General features: G+C 55.8%; 1 protein-coding gene across 7 annotated transcripts in view; it reads left to right on the forward strand.

The window, feature by feature from the left end:
* EPS15L1 (epidermal growth factor receptor pathway substrate 15 like 1) overlaps positions 1 to 13,126 on the forward strand; it is an 83,874-nt gene extending 70,748 nt beyond the window's left edge. For 2 of the 7 annotated variants that reach the window (XM_074350519.1, XM_074350518.1), the window contains 2 exons: positions 7,051 to 7,256; positions 12,473 to 13,125. In XM_074350519.1, the coding sequence (XP_074206620.1) occupies positions 7,051 to 7,256; positions 12,473 to 12,619 (353 nt within the window). In that variant the 3' untranslated portion in view covers positions 12,620 to 13,125. Of the gene's footprint in view, positions 1 to 7,050; positions 7,257 to 12,472 lie in introns of those variants that run through there. The other 5 variants (XM_074350515.1, XM_074350517.1, XM_074350520.1 and 2 more) reach the window with 4 other exon arrangements.
* The last annotated feature ends 342 nt before the right edge of the window (positions 13,127 to 13,468 follow it).

Genomic DNA, 13,468 nt, shown 5'->3' on the forward strand with positions numbered 1-13,468 from the left:
TTCTACCAGGGTGGGGCCGGCCACCGAGTTTTTTTTTAACAGCGCACACCGCGGTAAACCATCGGGCTCATATTGTTTTTGCTCAGGGCCGTCCTGTGTGTGGTTTCGGTGCACCGCTGGGGTAGCTGCTGAAACTGCTGCGGTTTGAAATAAGCCCTACTGTGTCCTGTCTTCACCCTTGGGCTCCTCCCCTCGGCAACGGAGACTCCTCAGAGTGCTGGGGAGTCACTGTCGGGGGCACAGCAGTGGCGTCCAGCCCCCCACGGGGGTCTGCTTTCCGTTGTAGGCAGTCACAGCCTCCCCTCCACCCAGGTTCCCTTCCCAGGGCGGACGTCTAGGAATACAAAGCAAGTGGCGGCCGGATATCATCCTGGTTGGCTTTATATCCCCACCCTTTATTTCTTTTAGTAATTTGTGCTCCCCTCTGTGAAGCACGCCCCAGTCTAGCTCTTCCCTCGCGCGTGCAGTGCCTGGAGCCACGGAAAGGCTCGAAACCAGGCAGTGAGTGTGCTCAGGAGCGCAGAGGCAGATGGAGGTACTTTGTCACGTTTAAGACAACACCTCAGAAAATCGGAAAAAAAACAATTAAGGAGTTAGCAGAAGTGGTTACATAAAAGCAGGAACTAGCCCCAGAATGTCTGAAAACTGCAGCTGCTGAAAATAAATGAGGGGCGCAGAGGGGGAAGTTTGGACGGAGGGCAGTCGGGGCGAGCGTGTCTTTGCAAAAAACCTCTGCTCGTGAGCATCGTGTCGGGCCGAACCAGGGACGCCAGGGCTCTCGGCACGTGTCGGGTCTGATAATTCGGCCTCCGTGCCCGAGCACAAAAACAGATAACCGAGAAAAAACCGTTTTGGTTTTTTTTTTTCCTCTGAAAACAAGAGCAGTTGATGTGCCCTGGTTTCACATTAACACAGTCATGATTTCTAAATAACAACGGTTTCGGCAACAGAGCAAAACCAGGCCCGGGCCGTTCTTGATGTGAGAGCCGCTTTTCATCTCCCAAATCAACTCTGTCAGAAACCTCAGCGTGAAATTCTAGCTGCCCAGATTCCTAACCAAGCCCCGAAAAGCGATTTAAAACAAAAAATCCTCCAAACCAGGGCGGGGAAATTCTTCTTACTAGAAAAGGAAAAAAAAAAAGGCACCACAAGCAGGTGATGATGTCTTTGAACATTTGGACTGTTGTGCTCATTCTCGGGACCTGGCTCGGGCCTGTTGACCCCGTTAATCCCTGCTCGGACATCTGCCCTGTGTGACTAGACTTTACAAGAAATGGTCCAGGAAATCAAGCAGCCAGCCACCCTGGACTTGCTGCTGGAACCAGGGCTGTGCCGGGCCCCTGGGCTTTCTAGCCTGTCCCTGGCAATTCTTTCTTGTAGTAGAATTTTGCTATTTGGTCCTTTGTCATTTTAGGTTTTGATTTAGGAAAAGAAAAAAAATCAGCCCAAGAATGCACCAATGAATATCTGTTGCCTTTTCTTGCAAAGGAGGGAAACCAGGTGCCTGTATCCCTTCCGAGCCTATCAGAGGGGTTCCCCCCAAAGGCCTCGCGTCCCTCGGGATGACCCTGTGCAGCCTGTGTGGTGGTGCTCATGAGAACCCCCACCAGGGATGGGGTGGGGTTACTGCGGTGTGTTGAGCTCTGCCTACATGGAGCTGACCCTCAGGGGTGTTGGAGGCTGGACCAGGACGGATCGGCTCCAGGGGAGGTGGACAGGGCAGTGGGGCAGCCTGCAGGGGAGGAGTGAGCCCTCGAGGAGGGTTTTCCAGAGGAAGGCAAGGCTGTGCCAGGGCAGGGTGGTCAGCATGGTGGATGTCACTATGGGAAGGAGGGCTGGGTGGCCAGACCTCAAGGATCGTGCATGCTGAGGTCAGCCTCCCTTCCCCAGGCAACTCGGGCCTGTGTCCCCATACCTCAGGATGCCCCCTGCCTGTGGCATAAGCACCGGCTGGGTGCGCAGGTAAAGATCCCTCTCCCTGGGCTCAGAAAAGGTTCCAGGGGTCCCAGGGCCCCCTGGAGCGTGGTTCACTTGGAAACATGTCCGTCTATCCTTGATCAAGCCTTGGTGATGCCACTGCTTAAGCGAGGAAGGGTCTGCATACCCTGCAGGGGGACTCTTTGCTGGGTGGGTGGGAAGGCACACCTGGCACGTGGCGCTGCTCCACCGTGGGGAAGGAGGTCGCATGGAAGGTTAGAGGAAGTGGAACGTATGGGAGCCGGTGCAGGGAACTCAGCAGTTCAAGGGGAGGACTCCCTTGTCTGGGGCTGCACATGCCTGCCATGCTGCGTATGGGGCGTCTGAGTGGCTCTGTCAGAGCAGAGAGCTGCAGTTGGGGATCTTTGGTTTCCTTGTGGGGTCCATGGGGGCAAGCTGTCCTGACCTTAATACATTAGAGCTGCACTGGCCTGGCTCCTCCTTCCCTGGGACCTGGGGGGTGGGGGGTCCGTGGGGAGAGGAGAGGGAAACAGAAAGGGACTCTCTCTCCCCCACCCCCGACTCCTGTCTCACAGAAGGCCCAGATCACTTGGTGACAGCACGTTCGTGCTTACACACCAGGTGTCTGAGCTAAGCACCCTCTGCACACCAGGGGGATGTAGAGCTTTTCGGTAAAAGGCCAGAGTGTCAGTGTTTTTGGCAACCCTCCCCCCCCAGGCCTTACGTCCTCCCTTCTGCTCAGCTTTGCCGTCCCGGCAGGAAAGCAGCCACAGACAGAGAACAGGTGAAGGGGTGGCACTGGCAGACCAGTAAAACCTGATTTACAGAAGCAGGCAGCCCATCACACGCCCACCCCAGCCCTGGCAGCCACGCAGGGTGGGCCTTCTTCTCATTACCCCGTGTGACTGTGCCGGGGCCACCGTAACGAGTACCACAGACTGGGCGGCTTGAACAAATTCATCGTCTCCCAGTTCCGGAGGCTGGAGGTCTGAGAACAGAGTGTCAGCAGGCTGGTTTCTCCTGAGGCCTCTCTCCTTGGCTGGGAGGTGGCCGTCTTCCCCCGTGTCTCCACGCGGTCTTCCCCCTGTGTGCCTGTGTCCTCCTCTCCTCTTCTTCCAAGATCACGAGTCACACTGGATCAGGGCCCACCCACAGGACCTCATTCTAACTGAATTACCTCTATAGAGACCCCGTGTCCAAAGACTGTCACCTTCTGCGATACCAGGGGAGAGGACCAGAACATGGTGAATTTGAGGGGGCACCAGTTCAGCCCATCACCACCCCATTTCACGGATAAGGAAACTGAGGCTGAGAAAGCAAGGCTGAGCAGGGTGGTTGCCGTGCTCCTCCCCATCTTCCACGTGCATCTGTGCCCACCCCACATCCCCTCCCAGCCCAGGGCTGGCTGGAAGGGCTGAACACAGGCATGAGGGAGACGGGGCCGGGAGGAGGGCTCAGGGTCTTCCCTGAGAAGGCAACAGCGTTTCTGATGGGGGCGCCATCTGGGCAGGGGGATTTGCTGGAAAGAAGCCCTGGGTTTGAGGGTCCTAGGGGAGGGAGGTGCCGCTCGGGCTCTGGAGGGCTGTCAGGGGATGAGGTTGGGTAGAGTTCTGTGTGGGCTGCAGGGGCTTCCGGACTCTCTACAGGGGGCATGCAGGCCCGAGGCAGGGCTGGGCGCCATGGAGCTGTGTGTTAGAAGCTTCATTTAGCAGAGCAGGTGTAAGCAGGCCCTGCCCTAGGCAGGGGGACACAGCACTGGACAGCGGGGCCCCCAGCCTCGTGGAGCTCTTGAGGGAGAGAGAGAGAAAATACACAGCAGGTGACACAACAAAGGCGACAGTGGCAGTAGACAGGGAGGTGGCTTGGCCGGAGGTGGGGAGGGTGCTCACCTGAGGAAGAGCAGTCCAGCCCGGGTAGCAGCCAGAGCCGAGGAGGGAGCTGGGTGGGATAGGCGAGGCTGGGCGTGTGTTCTAAGAGGAGGGGAGGGCAGAGCAGCGTCGAGTCAGCTCTGAGTTAAAAGGCCACTTTGCTGAGTTGGGGTGGCCCGCAGGGCAAGAAGCAGAGAAGGTGAGCAGCTAGTGGCAGGGGGTCCCCAGGACCTGGGAGAGGTGAGGACCACCAGCCTGGGGTGGTGATGCGGTCATGTGGACCCGAGCACCCACCTGCACACCCACCCTCCCTGCTACCCAGGGTGCCCCTGGGCTCCGCCTGGCTTCCCACTGCTCCCAGCTGTGCAGCCTGGAGTTGGTAAGCTGCTGGGCAGGTCCTGCCCGACCCCTCCCGCCAGAGCTGCTACCCACCTGCCTGCCTCCTTAGAGAGGGGAAGGGGTCCGCAGTGACACCAGCAGTGCTCTCCTCTCCCCAGGAGGCCTTGGCTCACCTATCGGCTTGTCCCTTGGGCCAGGGAGTAGGCTAGCTGTGTGAGATGGCATTGGAGCGGGGCAGTTCAAGGCCAGCAGAGCAAGCCAGGGAAGCTGTGTTCGGCATCCAGGTCCCCTGCTCTCCTGAGCCCCGGGGGCCAAGGTCTGGGAGGGAGAGGAGGAGGTGGGAGAGCCGACAGCAGGGAGGACAGCACAGAGAGGAGCATTTGGCGCTGGAGGGGCAGCCTGAAGTCTGTGGCTCTATCACGAATAGGAGAGAAAGGACCAGAGGTAGAAGACTCAGCCTGTACAGAAGGTGGGGCATGGGGGAGAGAGGCCGTCATTCCCACTGCGTGTGGACTCAGCACCACCCTCCTGGGCAAGGGTCCCTGACCTAGCCAGTGTGGCCCACCCAGGGGCTTTGGCGGAGGCTCACCTGGCACATTGGGCCTCGTGAACAGATTCGGTGAACTGGGCTGTGAACTGATTCGAGGCCACAGGGAGAGACTGACTGATGCCCTAGCCTGTAGCCTCCTATTCCTCCCACCCCCACCCTCTCTCAGTCGGGGTGAGTCCTGTTGGAGCCTGGGGCAGGCAGCGTGACTGGGAAGGTCAGGCCACAATGGGCATGCCTTCTGACCCACAGCCCCACCTCCAGGACCAACTCTTATAAATAGACATGGGCACAGCAGTGCTGCTGGTGACAGTGAGAGCTTGGAAAAGACAGGGGGCAACAAGGGAACCCCACAAGGCCACAGCCGAGGGCGGAGGGGCGCTCTGCTCAGACTGTAGGAGGTGAAAGAAGGCCGGGAGCAGGGCTGCCTGTACTGCGGAGTCCTGTGCAAGCCTCGGGAAGCTAAGACTCTCGGTGTTTCCTTGAACACGCAAAAAGAAACCAGCAGCAGCTCTGAGGGGCGGGGCGGCCTGGGGCCTCTGTTCCCGCCATTGGTGGAGCAAAGCCATGCACTGGCGTCACCCGCCCGCCCAGAAGTCCTGATTCAGGTGGGATGGGGCGTGGGGATTTTACCCAGGGCCTCTGGCGGGCTCTGCCCCCCCCCTCTTCGCCAGTGGCAAGACCGCATCACTGGTGACTTGAGTCTCTCATGTGTGGGTAAAGCCAATGGGACAGCATTTGTACCTAATGATCACCGGCTGCAGTGTTGAGCAACAAGTAAATAAACTTGCATGTCCAGGTGAGGGGTCTTGGGCCAGGTTCCCACCATCCCCCACATGACGAGCCCTATTGTGCTTCAGCACTGCGGTGCCGGTTACCAGGCGACCTGGAGTGGGGCACAGACCTGTGCTGCTCCAAAGAGCAGACCATACACGTCACCTCTTCTGACCCCCAACTTCTTCGTTCCCATTTCTCAGACAAGAAACAGGCCAGCTGGGGCTGAGGCGCATGTCCTTGTCTGGGTCTCAGAACTAGAGGTGACAGAGGGGGCAGCCCTTAGGGACACCTTGAGGGCCTCAGAAATATGGCCTGGGAGTCAGCATCAGAGATTGGTTTTGGAGCGGGGTGTGGAGATAGATGTGTGGGCGGGTGGTGTGGCAGAGGCTAGCAGGGTGAGGAAGGCAGGTGTCCTGGGCTCAGGTGCTGCAGGGGGCCAGGCGTGGCTTGAGGCCAGGGGCATCCTCTGGATGTGCAGCTGGGTGTCCAAGGTCATCCTTGGAATGTGGCTCTTGGCTTTTGGTTTCTTTTTGCACATTCGCTTCAAAATTCCAAGAGCAGCTCAGTTAACAAATCAGAATCACGTTTAGTATCCTCGCGCCTCTAGCCTGGACTTGGATGCAGAGCTGCCACGTTGAACCTCTCACCCACTGGGTGCCCAGTAACTTGGCCACCCCAGGCGAATGAATGGCTTCAGGCAGGAACCTGGCCTGCAAAACCGACAGATCCCAGAGGCTTATCGAGTGGGGCCCTGAAGGCCAAGCAGGCCTGGAGAGGGATCTGGTCCCTAGGGGAACATTCTGACACGTTGGCAGGGCTTGTTAGGAGAAGCCCCCTGTCCTCAGGCCAGGCCCCCCATGCTCAGCCTCACAGCCTCATCTCCTCCAATTCTAAACACTCTCCTGCGCCCCTGTGGAGCTCTGCCTTGCCAGGACCTGGGCATCCCAGAGCCACCCTCTCGGCAAGAGCCCAGAAAGGCCCAAAGCCTGCCCCTTGGAACCACCTGCACCAAAGGGACAGAAGCGGGAGCTGAAAATGAATTTAAACTCCAGGACAGTAGAGTGGGCTTGTCTGGTGAGCTGCCACCAGACCCTCACGACTAACACGGCTAACTCTGCTCACCTTGGGAAACTAATCCCCCTTTAAAATTGCAAATACCAACCCCCGACCCTCGCCTTTTTATTGTTGGGAGCTTGCAGTGCATTTTTCTGCTCACCCATGACTTTTTTTTTTTTAACTCAGTGAGATAGTAAATGTGTTGCCACTCGAAAATGAATCACTTTGAAACACGCCTGCATGTGAGCTTTTTAAAGATGATGTAAATTTTAGCTGTGGTGGGTGGGGAGGGGAGGGGGGTCATCTGAAGTGGTTTTCTTGTCAGGCCCACAAACCATTAAAGCCTCCCCCAACCCCCCCATCCCCAGCGGCATTCCAGCTCCTTCCAAAGAGGGATAGGGTTTCCCAGGGAGCCCGTGCCTGGCCCCTCCGTCAGGGACTCTGTTCTGTCCACGGTCAGTAACTTGTATTTCTTTTTTTTCTCCTTTTTTGTTTTTCTTTTTTCCTCTCTCCTAAACTTTCCAGGTAAAAGCACACCCGTAAGCCAGCTTGGTTCTGCAGACTTTCCCGAGGCCCCCGATCCATTCCAGCCACTCGGGGCTGACAGCAGTGACCCGTTCCAAAATAAAAAGGGGTTTGGGGACCCGTTTAGTGGAAAAGATCCATTTGCTCCTTCCTCTTCAGCTAAACCTTCTAAAGCCTCTTCCTTGGGCTTTGCAGACTTCACCTCTGTAAGTTGAGTTCTCCACCTCCGCGCCATCCCCTACCCTCCCTCCGCTTGCAGCTTCTTCGGGGTTACTTTTCTGTCTCTTTTGAATAGCAGACCTCCTTCCCGACCCACATCTCCTCAGTACCTCACGCTATCACCCTTGTTATTTATTCTGTAAGGAAAACAGTTTCTCAATAAAAAAAAAGAGCTCTGGTTTGGATACTCTGTGATAAGGGCGCGTTTTCTTCTGGCAGGGTGGCCCGTATGCCTGTATTTCTGCCCTTCCTGGTAGATTGTGTTATTTCTGTTGCCCTGAGGCTGCGGTGTTCATTGATTTTGAACACCACAGGGGTGGGGGGGAGCCAAGATGTCAGATGCTTCTGAAGTATGAAAACAAGATTGCAGGAGTTGCATTCGTGTTTTGCTTTCCTCAAACAAGTCCCTGTGCCAGAGTTCTGATGGTCCCATCCTGGTGCCTTTTGTGCAGCAAGTGTGAATTGAAGGACCCAGGCAGCTCACACGGAGGGAGAGCAATTTGACTTTTTAAAACTTTTATCTCAATTACCAGCTACGATGAAAACTGAATTGCAATTTAGAACAAGCGCTCTGAAGTTCCTTCCTTTTGCCAGAAAAAAAAAAAGAAAAAAAAAAAACAACTCAGAAAGTCATTTAGCAGCGTTAAGTGCCTTTTCAGAAGCTAATCCGGGGATTTTGAAAGTCTGGCTTTGTTTCTTGGTGTGAAAAAAAGATTCCAGATTGTAAAACTGTCACATCAGGGTGTTTTCAGTCCCCTCCTCGGTACCCGTGAGTCTTGTTCTCAGAGAGCATCAGATAGAGTCTTCTCAGAATCAGTTTCAGTCTCTGTTGTGCACCTATGTTTTTTTAAAAAAAAAGTTTTCTTCACTTGATTTTGCAAAAGTACCTTGTTTCCTCATTGGATGTGAGATGTATTGTTTATAGATGCTTCCACTCCTAGAATATCCGTTTTAGAACAAACTCTGCCACATCAGTGCCCAGCAAACACCCGCTTCATTTCAGATCCACCCCATGCACAGCTATCCTGTGGCTGATTGATATCGCCCAAGACGCTGACACTTTCCTGGCTCTGGGCAATCTGTAAATATTTTATGACTACAGTTAGCTGGTTTTGTTGACAGCCAGTGCACACTGGATATATACAAATGGCGACATTGTTAAATAAAAGCCAGATACAAAACCTGCTTTATCTGCAGTTTCTTGAATAGCACTGCCTTTATTTTTCAGTGGAAAAAATATTGAACCCCATGAAAAAAATAGAGCTATTCACGCCTGATTCAGGTGGGGTAGGGCGGAAGGGTAAGTGGATTTGAACGGCAATTTGAAGAAAAGACTGTTCTCTTTCTGAAACGCACAGTTCTGTTTCCTGTGCCCCTCCACCCCCTACCCCTTCCCTCTCCCTCTCTCTCTCCCGATGGCTGGTTTTTGGAAAACATTTTTTTTTAAACCCCAAGGCTTCAAGCTATCATTTGGCCCAACATATCTGGCCATTCCAGAACAGTTGTTAACTTCAACTTTAAAACACCCCTGGTATTTAATCGCCATCAATTCCAGGCAAGGAATTGGACTCTGCCCAGTGTGCAGCCTGGCTGTTTTATGTTTAGAATCACTTTTCCCGCTTGGGACGCCCCAGTTTTTCCAGGGGAAATCACCTGATCAGGAGACTCGGCCCGCTCTGATAGGATTTGGGAGAGGCAGGACACCTGACTGGTTTGGTTTGTCCACTCGGTGATACCATGATCGACTGTCAACTGCCCTACCTCCGGGGATCAGGATGTCTATGCATTTTCATGGTGTCTGGGAGCTCCGTCCATTGGCTGGTGGTGTCTAGGTTCACTGGACCTCAAAGATCTGTGCTAATTCGGAAAAGGCCAGAGTTGGTTCCTCTGGTTTGTGTGTTTCAGCTTCCCCAGGTGGACGCTGAGAGGTCTCTGCCCAGCAGGCTGGCAGTGTGACTCTTTCAGACTGGATGTTTTAAGAGTGCCACTGGGACACATGGTTACCTGTGCGAAAGCAGCTTGGTCCGTGTTGGAGTTCAGGGAAGCCAGTGTCACATGTGAACCAAACCCCACCCCCATCCTTGGCGCCCCAGCTCTGCCACCCTGGAACCTTCTGATTTACAAGCCCCGTGTTTCTGTCAATGGGTTACTGTTGTGCTTGTAGCTGTTCACGGGAAACCTCTCCAGTATTTCTTTTAGAACAAGCCTTTCTGTCTTAAGCGAGTTTGTCTTTTAGGAAGTAGCATTTATAGGTTAGCAAAAACGCTTTTTTTTTTTCCGGAAGTGTGCAGTAAGAACAGGGCAAATATCAGATGGGTTAAGTCACGCTTTGCATCGTCGAGCGAGTTGGATGTGATTTCAGCAGCAGAGTAAGTGAGTTAACAGAAGGTAGCTAGAAGCATCCCACGAGTGACACGGACGTGCCATTGGACACCCCGGGGCATGTGTATGCATCCCCGGTGAGGAAAGGCACTGGTGCTTCACGCGCAGGCCTCGGAGCCTCAGTTTCTGCAGGGAGGCTGCTGCAATGAAACCACTCAGTGACTGTCAGGCCCCGGCGAGGGAGGCATCTCAGAAGGACAGAGTGCTCGTGCCCTGCTGGGTCTCGGGTCCACGACGTCGCAAGAGCAAAGCAGAAATCAGAGCGTGCCATTCACAGAGCAGCTACTGCTCCCACAGGTGCTCCCAAGTCAAAGTATCCCCACCAGGGCCGGGAAGGGTTTTCTGCTGACTCGAAACACAGCAGGAGCCACAGAGAAGACCCTTCCTCCGGTCTCTCTCAGTCATCACCGTCCATCCTGCTTCTCATGCACGCAGACCACGTGCCTGATGCAAGTCTCCATCCTGGATCCCAAGCTGACTTCAGACCAGCCCATTCTGAAGGCATCTGGAACATTCCTGTCAGCACATTTACTTTGAAAACACAAACTCCTTGAGCAAGAGACTCTGCGGTGATGTCCTGAGACACTGGGGCGGAGCAGGCACTGTGGTGTGGGTGCAGCCTGCGGTCCCTGGCCCTGGGGCCTCAGCCGATCCCTGACTCCTCCAGGCCCTGGTTCTTGGCTTTGGTCTGGACCACCTCGGTTATCCCTCATCGGCACCCACTCACCCTCTCCTCTGGGCTGGGAGGGTGAGGTCTCTGTCGGCCGAGCGGTCCTCTCCTGCTGCTGCCAGTGGCACCGTGGAGTATTCCATCTGTATTTGTTGTTTTTTCCTTGTTTTTCTCCTAAAGAAATGTTGGAAAATTCCCTGAAGAGTATAGGGGTGGGGGATGGAGGTGGGAGGACAGTTGTCTGTGACCAGAGGTGGAGACATGAGGGGTGGGGACCAGTTTTCGGGAGTCCAACATGGAGACCCTTCAGACTCCTGAGCGTTTTTTCTGGGCAGTTTCTCTGAGAAGCCAGGACTAAGCCTTATTCCTGGGGACAGCTCCTCTTTCTCCATGCTGACCCCCACCTGCCCGACTCCCGAGGCAGGTAGAAAGAGGCCTCCTGGGGTGTCCTGCCTCCTCTGCCTCCTGGAGGCCTCCAGGCTCCCCCCACCTGGCCCTCCCCTGCCCCAGTCCCTACTGTCTGGCCCTGTCTCACCCCCACACTGCCCGTTAGGTCACAAAACACTCAGAAGCTGCCAGTCTGGTAACACAGTTGCCCCACTCGCTTGCCCAGGGAGCCTCCTTGCTGGGACCCATAAGCCCCTCGAGGTGTGGCCCCTTCCACCCATGCTTTGTTCTGGCAGCACCAGTTCTGGGCACTGGGCTGCCCACAGCTGGAACTGCACTGGGGATGGTGCCCAGGCCTCCAGGGCCCGTTGCTGTCCTGTACCCTGACTTTGCAGTGACAGCTGACACCCTCCCCCCAACCAGGGAGGAGTCCAGAGTCCCGAGGGCCCAGGCTCTGCACCCTCCCCTAGGCCGCAGTGTTGCCAGCTGTCAGAGCCCACCTCCTGGGTTGTCACTCAGACCGCGTGTGTGTATGTGAAGACATGGCCATGCATTCCTGTCTCTGTTCCTCCTCGGTGCTCCTGGGAGGTCTGCAAGGGCCTCTGTGAGAGCCTCGCTCAGATCAGGATTGTCCGTGGGACTCTGCTTCCGAGGCACCTTGGGAAGGGCCGGGCACCTCCTTACCTTTGGTGTCATCCAGTGGTTCCTGGTGCAGAGTCCGTGCACAGAAGAGACGCTGATTAAGGGAGGCCAGGAGCCCAAACGGGCTGCAGCTTTGCTCGGGGCTGCCTACCTGGAGACAGAGCCCCATGGCTGGGACGTCTGGGACATCAAGGACCCACACCAGGGAAAGAGCATGTAAGATCTGGCTTTGCTTTTCTTTCCGTGGAGCTCAGGTACCTTGAATGGTTTGAAGTCACCTGTCTTGGGATCAAAACTGTCTCTTCCCTTGTTTTGAAAAATTATTTTTTAAAAAATTGAACCTTTCGGGAAAGGACCCCAAGAATGGAGAACTCCTGGACTGAACAGCAGCGTAAATGCTGGGGCTCCTGTAAACCTTCAAGTTCAAAGTGGCTCTCAGTGTCTCCCTGAGCTCTCAGGACCATAGCTCAGGTGCAGATGCCCCATTTCAAGACCGTATCGTCTCCACCTTTGGCCTCAAGGCCCCTTTACATGTTTGAAACTCAGAGATGTGCCCGAGGCAGAACTCTCCAGCCAGCCCCAGCACCTCTCACCCAGGCATCGAGGCCCGGGCTCTGCGAGTTCGCTGTCCCAGCTCTTCAAGGCTCAGCTCGCTGATCTCTGCTCCCCAGCTGCTTCCAGAGATGCCCCAGCTGGCCTCTCCCTCATACCCCGTGAAGCCTCCTAGACTCAGTCCTAGGGGGTCGCCAGAAGTCTCTCAGTGTCCCCCAACTGATGCCTGGCTGCCACCTGCTTCTGCTCCCTGCAGTGGTGGGGCAGCAGGTTTCTATGAGGTTGGAGGTGACAGTTAAGGTCAGACTCAGCTCTGCGTCTCCATGCATGTGGCCCCTTCCAGGCTAGGGTCAGGACTGGGGCATGCTTGTCCCTTCCCAACCCCCAACCAAGACAAGGGCTTCTGGCTTTTTCTGGTTTTCACCCGCACCCTGGGCACCTCCCCCCATGCATCCCAGCATCGCAATCCCCTGCTCCCACCCACTGGCGACAGGCCTCTGTGTTCTCCTGGCCCCAGCCGGCAGGCAGCTCCGGGACTGGGTAACCCAACCTCCGTTTTTTCCTTTGCAGTTTGGCAATGAGGAGCAACAGCTGGCATGGGCCAAGCGGGAGAGCGAGAAGGCAGAACAGGAGCGGCTGGCGCGGCTGCGGCGGCAGGAACAGGAGGACCTGGAGCTGGCCATTGCGCTCAGCAAGGCCGACATGCCCGCTGCCTAGGCGAGGCCACCGGCCACCATGCACGTGCCCGCCGGCAGGACGGCTGCGGCGGTGGGCCTGCGACAGGCAAGAACTCGGAGGTCTCTACATATACACACACACTCAGCCTCGGCGGTCCCCGTTTCATGTTGTGATATGTCACAGCCACTCTTAGGTAAAGGATTCGCTGGTCTGGGGGCCTCGGGCTCTGGGTAGCTCGCTCGGGGCGAGGAAGCACAGCTCAGCTCACCCTGGTGGAGGCACCCCTCGGAGAGGCCCGCGGGCCCACCTCTCTTCTGTGACATCCCTGCCCAGTGGCAGCACCCAGCCCTTCCTCCCTGCTGGAACCAGCAGAGGAAGCACCTGACTCCTTGCCTTTCGTCCCCTGCTCACAGCCGGGCCAGTACCGTGCCCAGGGCTCACCCACCTGACGCCTCCCCGACCTCCCTCTGAGACAGACACCCTGGTGATGTATGCATTCATTGTATAAAAATTAAGTTTGAATGATTAATATAAAATATTTTAATACAAAACACAAGATTCTTTTTTTTTCCCTTCCCATTTAAACGTTGTTTTCCTTGCACTAACGTTCCCCCCTGGGCACAGAGGTGGAAGCCAGCTCCAGCACTCCCGTTTAAATCCCAAGCGTTTGCTCAAGCTCTCGGGCCACAGAGAAAGTCCATTTTGGAAGTTTTCCAGGTTCGCCTGGTCTCTCAGGATGCAGAGTGCTTCAGAACCGGCTGGCTGGGACCTCACTGTGGCTAGAGCAGGCGGCCCTTGTCATGACACTGCAGTTTGAACTCAGACTCCTGCACACGCTTCCCTGGGGCCTTGTCCAGTCTCTGAGAGGGACAGCAGGGCAGGCCTCAC

Source organism: Camelus bactrianus, chromosome 22 (genome assembly GCF_048773025.1).
Source record: "Camelus bactrianus isolate YW-2024 breed Bactrian camel chromosome 22, ASM4877302v1, whole genome shotgun sequence".
Lineage (NCBI taxonomy): Eukaryota > Metazoa > Chordata > Mammalia > Artiodactyla > Camelidae > Camelus > Camelus bactrianus.